Genomic DNA, 11,115 nt, shown 5'->3' with positions numbered 1-11,115 from the left:
GGGTGTACTAGGCCACTGGTGCTTGCCAGTTCACCAAAACGCTACCAAAAAAACTGTTAGCGATTGCAGGGATCAGGCCTGACTCTGCGAACGCTGCAGTTATGTGTTTAGTGTTTTGTAAGTGACAGTGATCGATCGATACTGCACTTGGGTGGGCTGGGCTGGGCCAGGCAGAGGGGCAAAACGCAGGTGCTAGCAGGTATCTGGGCTGATCCCGCTAACACTGCGTTTTTGGGAATCCTAAACTGCTGGGGACTCTAGTATAGATCGGATCAGATATTGATCCGTTCAGATACTACACCACTAAGGGAGGTGTACGGTGCATGCGTGGGCGTTAGCGGTACTGGCGCTGTTCTGACGCTGCCTGGGGCTGGTGCTTGCCAGTTCACTAAAACGCTACCAAAAAAACTGTTAGCGATCGCAGGGATCAGGCCTGACTCTGCGAACGCTGCAGTTACGCATTTAGTGTTTTGTAAGTGACAGTGATCGATCGATACTGCAATTGGGTGGGCTGGGCCGGGCGGAGGGGCAAAACGCAGGTGCTAGCAGGTATCTGGGCTGATCCCGCTAACACTGCGTTTTTGGGAACCCTAAACTGCTGGGGACGCTAGTACATATCTGATTGGATCAGATATTGATCCGTACAGATACTATACCACTAAGGGAGGCGTATGCTGCGTGCGTGGGTGTTAGCGGTACTGGCGCTAATCTGATGCTGCCTGGGGCGACGCATATCACCGCCGGGCGATCAGGAGGCTAAACCTTTATTCGGTAATAAATGGCGGGTGCCCTGACACTATAAAAAATAAACGAACTAACCAGCGTCACACGTAACAGTTATACGGTGATCAGTGGTGAAAGGGTTAACTAGGGGGCAATCAAGGGGTTAAAACCTTTATTAGGAAGTATATGGGGGTCCCTGTCGCTATAAAACGCTGACGGCGAACCTATATATTTAGCTCCCTAACTAGCGTCACCAGCGACACTAATACAGCGATCAGAAAAATGATCGCTTAGCGACACTGGTGACGGGGGGTGATCAAGGGGTTAAAGCTTTATCGGGGGGGTTAGGGGGGTACCCTAGACCTAAAGGGGACTAACAGTAACTGTCCCACCACACTAACTGTCACAAACTGACACCATGCAGTAATCAGAAAAAAAAAACAAAAAAAAAACTGCTTGGTGTCAGTGTGACAGGGGGGGGGGAGGGGTGATCGGGGGGTAATTGGGGGGGATCGGGGGTGTAATGTATGCCTGGCGTGTTCTACTGTATGTGTGTGTTTGTGTAACTTACATTCCAGTCTTCTCTCCTCAGAGCCGGAACGGAAAATGCGGAGCCGAGGAGAGATGACATCATTTCCTCTGCCTCTGTGTACAATACAGAGGCAGGGAAATGATCCCATTGGCCAGGATTGATCGCGAGAGGGGGCCACGAATGGATGGCCTCCTCCTCACCACTGATCGCCGGGGAGGATTTGCCGACCGCCGCAGGCACCAGGGGGGGGGTCCGATCGGACCCCCCACCCGCGGGCAGGCAAGGACGTACCTGTAAGTCCTTTTTCCTGCCCGTGCCACTCTGCCGAAGTACATCGTCGTGCGGCGGTCATCAAGTGGTTAAATTAAGAAATTGTCAAAAACTGTGTATTGTGGTTTTTACTTTTTGACACTTTTTTGGTGAATGGGTAGGGGTACAACGTACCCCATATCCATTGACATAGGGGGGCCAGGATCTAGAGGCCCCCTTGGTAAAGGGGGCTTCCAGATTCTGATAAACCCCCCCCGCCTGCAGACCCCCACAACCACTGGGCCAGGGTTGTGGGGACGAGGCCCTTGCCCCCATCAACATGAGGACAAGGTGCTTTGGGGAGGACCCCAAAGCACCCTCCCATGTTGAGGGCAAGCTGCCTGGTATGGTTCAGAAGGGGGGGCGCTCACTTACCCCGCTATCCTGGCTTGCCAGGCTGCTTGCTCAGATAAGGGTCTGGGATGGATTTTGGGGGGACCCCACGACATTTAAAAAAAAAATTTTGGCATGGAGTTCCCCTTAAAACCTATGCCAGACCCAAAGGGCCTAGTATGGATTTTGGGGGTGACCCCACGCCTCTTTTTTTGTAATTTTGGCATGGAGTTCCCCGTAAAATCCATACCAGACCCAAAGGGCCTGGTATGGACTGGGGGGGGGGACCCATGCTGTTTTTTATCTTAATTCTGTCATAGGGTTCCCTTTAACCACTTCAATACACTATATTATATACTGTACACTGCACTATATACCCAGCACTGTATTATATATACCACTCTGAACTGCAGTATATATACTATACGGACTGCGCTATATACTCTGCAGAAAAATTGGGCCTTAGGTGTTGGTGGTGCCAGAACACTGTAATCCCTCACAGTTACTCTTCTTGGGTGCAGGAACGGGCCCTGCTGTTAAATATTATTTCAAAAATTTTAATTTCATGCCCCTGTTAAACAGGGGCAGAAAAATTGGGCCTTGGGTGTTGGTGGTGCCCTAAACCAAAAATATTGTTGGAAGTTAGCATCATCAAGATTCAGGCATAGGATAGGTAGCATAGGCAGTCTTCAAGGGATCCCAGATCCATAGCAAATTCATTACATCAGCATCAGGGGCTTGATAGCTGCTGATCCAAGACTGATTCATTTTTATAAATGTGAGCCTATCAATGGAGTCTGTGGACAGGCGCACTCTTTGATCCTTTACAAATTCTCCAGAAGCACTGAATGTGTGTTCAGAAAGCACGCTGGATGCAGGACAGGCCAGTAGCTCGATTGCATATTGAGCAAGTTCTGGCCAGTGGTCCATCCTCAAGTCCCAGTACCCAGTGGATGCTCTGTTGGAAAGGTTTCCAAGTCTGCTCTTGCCCCTAGATAATCCTGCACCATATAATGCAGACACTGGTGATGGTTGCTTGGCGCTGAGGACTGAAAACTTGTTTAAAGGCATCGGTCAGCCGGCCACCTTCTGCACCGCTCTACCTCTGACTGAACGAAGCCTCCGAAACAGGTTGTCCAGCACCAGGAAATGGTAACCTCCCAGGGTCTGGAAAGGCGTTACACAAACTTTTCTTCAAGGCCTCCTGAAGATGTTTCATCCTCTGCCCCCTCTGCGAAGGCAGGATGAGTTCTGCAACTTTACCCTTGCAACGTGGATCAAGTAGGGTTGCCAGCCAGTAATGATCCCTCTCCTTGATATCATGAATCCTAGGGTCCTTTCACAGGCTTTGCAGAATCAGGGAGGCCATGCAGCATAAATTTGCAGAGACATTCGATTCTGAGTCATGTGGATGGCTGGGACAGAATTTTTTTTTATGATTCAGCAACTGGGGTAGCGAAATTTGCCTGCTGAAAACAACTGGTGGTGTACTGCTATCAGATTGGCTGCAAGTACTTATGGCACCTATTGTAATACCTTCATTCCTCTCAGTGCAGGTTTTTGAGGGGACTGGAGGTATAGTAGGGTTTGAGATCCCAGTTGAGAAGCAAGGAGAAGGCCGCCTTTTTCTATGATGTGGGTCTTTCAGGTGCTGTTGCCAATGGACTGCATAGCAGGTCGTCATATGTCTTGTCAAGCATGTGGTGCCCTAGCGGCTGCTGTTCTGGCCAGGCTTGATCCGCTTCAGACATAGATGGCAAACAGCAACGGTGCGATCTACTGCACACGTGTCGAAAAAATCCCACACCAAGGAACTTTTGCAAGTCAGCGTGGAGTCGGCAGCTCCCTGCATCTGCGGAGTTCTGTGGTGTGATACAATAGAGTGGCTGCCCTTAAGCTGACCCCTGGAGAAAACCCTGCCTCGTTGGCGTTGTGCCTCCTCCTCCTCCTCATTTTCATCCTGTCTTCTCTCGGGCACCCAAGTACAGTCAGTGACCTCATCATCCCCACCCTCCTCGTCACTAGAGCAAACTTACCTGCAGTATGCTGCAGCTGGGGTACCATGACTGCCAGTTTCTTGTCCTTCTGTGGTACCCCCTCTCTCTAGGCTTACGTTATTTCCTTTCTCAACCTGGGAACCAACCAGGGAGCCTTCAAAATGCTGCTCATCCTCCAACAGCATGTAACCGACACTATGGTCAAATAATTCTGGTGATTCCTCTGTGCACGATGGTGGGGCTACAGAAGAAGTAACTGTGGACAAGGGGCCGGTGGAATAGGCCACTTTGGCACCTGCGTTGGAAGGCAAACTACTATTAGCCTGGGTGACAGAGGATGAGGACGGTTTTGTTATCCGCTCCACCAGCTACCAACGACTGTGCAACTGTCAGTTAAAGCGACGCAGTGGCGTATCGCAAAAAATGTCCACACGCTACCCAAAATAAAATATGTTTTTGATGCTTTTGCATTGCAATAAACTATCTTTGTTTTATATTGTATGGATTCTTGTACTATAATCTAGGCTAGTACACATTCTAAACACAACTCAAATGCGCCGGATAACTCCAGAGGGGCATTTGTGGCACATTTATATTGACATGAATGCAGGCATTTGGGGAGCGATAAAGCTAGGCGAATGCTACATGTCAGATACATTTTGGCACAACATAAAGTGATGCCAATGTGACCATGTGAACAACACTTTCTGCTGCAAGGCACAAAAGTGACACAGAGCGATGACAGTTTGTGGGGCTTCAAAACAGATGAAAAGTCTGCTTTAGATGCTTAGCCTAAAGGAAAACCTATGGAGTAATCCCTTCTCTTTTAACTGGTGCTGTACACATTATGGACTGGTGATGATATTTAAGTGATTAGTATAATATTCTGTAGCATTACATAGGGGCACAGGGTGGCATGACAACATGTGATGTGGATTGAATGGTGTTGGTTTTTGGAATAGTCCCTTATTTTCAAACAAGTAGCACATATTCTCTTAAAGGGCTCATTCCCACTAGCAGTGCTCTCCAAAGAGCGATCCACATTCAACAACAGCATTTGACAGGCAGTAAGGAGACGTTGTACTACCTCCTCTGTAGTGGAGTCAGACATGTGAAGAAGGGATCCTGCGTGGCTCCGAAACATTGCACTTATTTTGTTGTAATGTGATCTCTCTGCAATAAAGTTTTTGGACTGCAATTCAAGATCCATGGTGTGCTGGCGAACATGTGTATTTATCTGTATTCAACTGACTGGGTCGTAGTGTGGGTATAACTCCTCCTGGGACTACAAGCAAACCATCATTGTATGTGTACACGCATGGAGGTTGCCTCTGTAGCTAAAAGGGGTAGTGGTTGTGGGCAGTAAAAGTGTAGTTCAACCGTGGAGTTTTACCACCCCCCAACCTCACATGTAAACGAGCCCTCAAAGCAAATTTTTTTTTTTTTGCAAAGTGAATTTTCACTTTGTTTCACCTCATTCTCTAAGATAAGTGAAAATATTGAAAGAGAACATGCTCTACTATAATAAATCACCCCCATTGTGTTTGAAAATGCTACTTGTATAAAGCAATAAAGTTATTAAGAATAAACTGGAAAGCAGCAGGTTTTTTATTTTGTTTATTGCATTATTCCTACACTCATTTTGAGATTTTGGTGTTTACAAGTTTAAAACAGTTTTTTTTGCTAGAAAATTACTTAGAACCCCCAAACATTATATATTCATTTTTTTATAACACCCTAGAGAATAAAATGGCAGTCATTGCAATATTTTTTTTCACACCGTATTTGAGCAGCAGTCGTAGAAGCGCACTTTTTTTGGGGAAAAAATTCACTTTTTTTAATTAAAAAATAAGACAACAGTAAAGTTAGCCCCATTTTTTTTTATATTGTGAAAGATAATGTTACACCAAGTAAATTGATACCCAACATGTCACGCTTCAAAATTGCGCCCGCTCGTGGAATGGCGTCAAACTTTTACCCTTAAAAATCTCCATAGGCGACGTTTAAAAAATTCTGCATGTTTTGAGACGTTTTGAGTTACAGAGGAGGTCTAGGGCTAGAATTATTGCTCTAACGATAGCGGTGATGCCTCATGTGTGGTTTGACCACCGTTTTCATATGCGGGCGCTACTCACGTATGCGTTCGCTTCTGTGCACGAGCTCGTCGGGACGGGGCGCTTTAAAATTTTTTCTCTCTTATTTATTTTACTTGATTTTATTTATTTTTTTCACTGTTTTTTAAAAAAAAAAAAGTTTGGGTCACTTTTATTCCTATTACAAGGAATGTAAACATCCCTTGTAATAGAAAAAAGCATGACAGGACTTCTTAAATATGAGATCTGGGGTCAAAAAGTTCTCAGATCTCATATTTGGACTAAAATGCAATTAAAAAAAAAAAAAAAAAATGTTATTTGAAAAAATGACTTTGAGAAAATGGCCATTTAAGACATATGGGCATAAGTGACGTTATGACGTCGCTTCCACCCTGCTATGGTATGGAGACGGGTGGGGGCCATCTTACCCTCACTTGTCTCCATACCCGGCCACGGACAGGTCCCGATCGCCTCTTCCGCTGCCGACGGCTCCGGTAAGCGGTGGAGGGCACGAGAGAGCGGCGGGAGGGGGGTGCGAATCTGCCGCAGAGACCACTATTATCGCAAACACGACCGTATATGTACAGGAGCCGGTCAGGCAAGTGGTTAATAAAAATCAAACAATAAAATTATTTAAAAAATACATTTTGATTAAAAAGTAACATGATGCTTTCCGCTGATGTCTTGTGTTCTGAAATCATATGTCTTCCCAAAAAAACTTCATATTTAAATCTTTCATTTTCTCTTGATACACTTTATCAAAATATTCATTCTGGGCAACTGTAAAGTGGTTCTTCCAGTCTCCAGTGATCCCTGCAAGGACAAAACAGTTGATACACATAAGCTAGAATGCAGTTTAGCAAGTCACTAGCTACTACAGGTATATTTAGTCTGTTAAAGGCCCCCCGAACACCAGAACTCCTGACAGGAAGTCAGTAGACATTAAAAATTTGCTAAAAGCCATGTATTGGCCAGAATTAGGGATGAGCTTGATGTTCGACTCGAACATCAGGTGTTCTCCCATTTGCCGAAGACCGATGATGTATGATGATTGGTGAAAGCATGCACCTGACCATGGACAGAGAGATAGCCTGATTTAGATTAAGCAGGTTATTCAGTTAGTGGCAGTGTAATATATATATATATATATATATATATATATATATATATATATATATATATATATATATATATATATATATATTTTATACACTCTGCATCCAGTGTAGCCTACATCTACAGTGCATTCCGTGGTGTACTGTTTCTAGTTCACTTCTGGTGGTATACACAGTACACAATACAGTACAGTGTGATGTTGCAAAACAAAATATACATCATGTCTGGAAGGCCACCAAGGAGAGGGCAAGCAGTCAACAGTGGTGGTTGTGGACATGGTGCATCCTCTGCAGATGGCCGTGGGGCATGCTTGTCCTTTTTTTCTCCTGCTGGCCGTGTTATTAAAGTGGAGGGCTACCCTAAAAAAAAAAAATTGCATGAAAAATCCTAAAGAAATAAAAAAAAAAAAACATTTGAAAAAAAAAAAAATTTTAAACTTACCTAAACCCTTGATGCTAGGCAGTCTTCCTAATCTGCCTCTTCCTATTCCGCGGCGTGTTGTGCTCCTCGGTGAGCGGCCCCATTGCCTTCTGGGAACTGTGTGTGTTCCCAGAACACCACGGGGCCATTCACAGAGCGTTGCGCCGCTCGCGCGTGTGCAGTAGGAAACTGGCAGTGAAGCCGCAAGGCTCCACTGCCTGTTTCCCTTACCTAGGATGGCGGTTCTGGGATCCGAGAGCCGAGGGACGGATCGGCCTCGGGCGGCCGACATTGCGGGCACCCAGGACAGGTAAGTGTACTTATTTAAAGTGTTTACAGTGTTTACAGTGTTTGTAGCTGCTGACTTTTCAATTTTTTTTTTCAGGGGCGGAATCCCGCTTTAAGCCAGAAGAGTTGGTGGAGTGGATAACAAAGCCGTCCTCATCCTCCTCATTCTCTGTCACCCAGGCTCAGAGTAGTTTGCTTCCAATGCAGCTGCCAAAGCGGCCTATTCCACCGTCTCCTTGTCCACAGTTACTCCTTCTGTAGCCCCACCATCATGGATGGAGGAGGCCCCCAAACTATTCGACCACAGTGTTAGGTACATGCAGCATGGGGGATGTGCAGCAATTTGAAGGCTCGGATGCTGGAACTGGGAGGGTATCTTCTGGTATAATCCCTAACGCTATCCCTATCCCTATGCTTTTTTTTTTGGTCAAAATTAGGGATGGGTGAACGGTTCGGCCCGAGCATAAGTCCCAGGTTGTTCGGACGTTCGGTGAACGAACATTCGAATTCGAATTTGCCGGGGTTCTGCAGCAAATTCGAAAGCCGCGGAACCCCATTAAAGTCTATGGAACACTAACATAAAAAACCAAAAGTGCTAATTTTAAAGGCTTCTATGCAAGTTATTGTCATTAAAAGTGTTTGGGGACATGGGTCCTGCCCCAGGGGACATGTATCAATGCAAAATAAAGTATTAAAAACGGCTGTTTTTTCGGGAGCAGTGATTTTAATAATGCTTAAAGAAAAAAATCCATACCAGACCCTTATCCGAGCACGCAACCTGGCAGGCCGCAGGAAAAAAGGGGGCTCACTTAAATTCTAAAAAAATCATAAGTTCTAAAAAAAAATCGTAAAATTAAAAAAAATCATAAATTCTAAAAAGATTCGAAAAATAATCGTAAATTTGTAAAAATATGTAAATTGTAAAAGAATTCTAAAAAAAAATTCCAAAAAAAACATAAATTCGAAAAAAAATCATTATTCTAATAATCTGAGTGTAGTCGAAAAAAATCATAATTTCATAAAAAATCGTAAATTCGAAATAAAATCATACATTCTAAAGAAAACATAAATTCATAAAAAATCATGAATTCGAAAAAAATCAGAAATTCTGAAATTTTAAAAATTTCGGATATTCAAAAAAAAATCACATTCGAAAAGAAATTGTAAATTCCGAACTTCTGATTTCTTTTGAATTTCTGAATTTCCTTTTTTTAACAATTTTCCGATTTCTTTTGAATTTCAGATTTATTTTTTGAATTTCAGATTTTTTTTTTATAATTTTTTCGAAATTACTATTTTTTTAGAATTTTTTTTTGAATTTCGGATTTTTTTAGAATCTACAAATTTATGAATTGCAATCACAACAAATGACCTGAAAAACTATAAAAAAAAAACAAATGAAACGAAAACGAACACATTTTTCGGCAGTGCACATGTCTAGTATTCTGATATCCATTTTTGTAATATAAGTTTACGAGCCATATACATAGATCTCAACTACATCACATGCATTTCAATTGGGAGGGTATCTTCTGGTATAATCCCTAACAATGCTTTTTCTTGGTCAAAATTAGGGATGGGCGAATGGTTCGGCCCTAGCATAAGTACAAGGTTGTTCAGACGTTCGGCTAACAACGAACATTCGAAGTCGAATTTGCCGGGGTTCCGTGGCAAATTCGAAAGCCACAGAACCCCGTTAGAGTCTATGGGACACTAACACTAACAAAAACCAAAAGTGCTAATTTTAAAGGCTTATATGCATGTTATTGCCATAAAAAGTGTATGGGCACCTGGGTCTGGGTATGGGGACATGTAATACAAACAAAAGTTTTAAAAACGGTCATTTTTTTCAGGAGCAGTGATTTTTTTTAATGCTTAAAGAGAAACAATAAAAATTAAATATTCATTTAAATATCGTGCCTGGGGGGTGTCTATAGTATGCCTGTAAAGTGGCGCAGTTTTCCCGTGTTTAGAACAGTACCACAGCAAAATTACATTTTTAAAGGAAAAAAAGTAATTTAAAACTGATCACGGCTGTAATGAATTGTTGGGTCTCGGCAATATAGATAAAAATAATTGAAAAAAACGGCATGGGTCTGGTATGGATATTAAGGGGAACCCCTTCGCCAAATTAAAAAAAAAATGGCATAGGGGTCCCCCCCAAAATCCATACCAGACCCTATTCCAAGCACACAACCTGGCAGGCCACAGGAAAAGAGAGGGGGACAAGAGAGCGCCCTCCCTCCTGAACAGTACCAGGCCACATGCCCTCAACATGGGGGATGCTTAGGAGTCATGTGGAGGGGGAGAAGTGAACTTACTTCCGGTGCCCCGGGAAGAAGTGGGAGCTGGAAACCTCTAAAAAGAGGGTTTCCGCTCCGCCCCAAAACATGACATGCCAAATGTGGCATGTCAGGGGGTCACCTTCCCTTAAAGCGGAAGTTCCATTTTTGGGTGGAACTCCGCTTTAAATACCATTGGTATGGCAGCAGCTAGCTGCCATAACCTCGGTATTTTTAAAAATGACCTCTTTCAGATAAAAGTGGTCTCAGCAGGGGATTCGCCACGTGAGGGCCCCCTCCCGCTGCACTCTGGTTGTCGTTGCCGCTTTCTGGAGGCGTCGGTAACGGCAGAGACGATCGTGTGCGCTCCCCTCACTGCCTACATGCCAGGTGAGGGAAAGATGGCCCCCGCTGGCTCCATAGCATTGGAGGGTGGAAGCGACGTTAAACTTCACTTCCGCCCATGGCTCTTAAAGGGGAAAAAAAAATTTGTAAAAAAAAAAAAAAAAAAAAAATGACATTTATTTTTATATTTATTTATTTATTTATTTATTTTTTTGTATTTTTGTGTAAATATGAGATCTGAGGTCTTTTTGACCCCAGATCTCGCATTTAAGAGGCCATGCTTTTTTTCTATTACAAGGAATGTTTACATTCCTTGTAATAGGAATAAAAGTGACCCAATTTTTTTTTATATAATATAATTTTAAATAATAAAAATTTAAAGCACCCAGTCTCGCCGAGCTTGCACACAGAAGCAAATGCATACGTGCCCGCATATGAAAATGGTGTTCAAACCACACATGTGAAGTATCGCCGCGAACGTTAGAGCAAGAGCAATAATTCTAGCATTAGACCTCCTCTGTAACTCGAAAACTGGTAACCTGTAGAAATTTTTAAACATCCCCTATGGAGATTTTTAAGGGTAAAAGTTTATCGCCATTCCTTGAGCGGGTGCTATTTTTAAGCATGACATGTTGGGTATCAATTTACTCAACGTAACATTATCTTTCACAGTATAA

The 11,115-nt window shown here is 43.6% G+C and overlaps 1 protein-coding gene across 1 annotated transcript in view; it reads right to left on the bottom strand.

Annotated features, from left to right (window-relative positions):
* Positions 1-5,496: 5,496 nt before the first annotated feature.
* LOC141110916 (sulfotransferase 2B1-like) overlaps positions 5,497-11,115 on the bottom strand; it is a 394,700-nt gene continuing 389,081 nt past the window's right edge. Inside the window, exon 7 of the mRNA XM_073602706.1 lies at positions 5,497-6,800. Within this exon, the coding sequence (XP_073458807.1) occupies positions 6,685-6,800 (116 nt within the window). The 3' untranslated portion in view covers positions 5,497-6,684. The remainder of the gene's footprint in view (positions 6,801-11,115) is intronic.

This window comes from Aquarana catesbeiana, linkage group LG10 (assembly GCF_042186555.1).
Source record: "Aquarana catesbeiana isolate 2022-GZ linkage group LG10, ASM4218655v1, whole genome shotgun sequence".
Lineage (NCBI taxonomy): Eukaryota > Metazoa > Chordata > Amphibia > Anura > Ranidae > Aquarana > Aquarana catesbeiana.
Note: the sequence above shows the minus strand (reverse complement) of the source record. Positions and strands in the feature narration are given on the sequence as shown.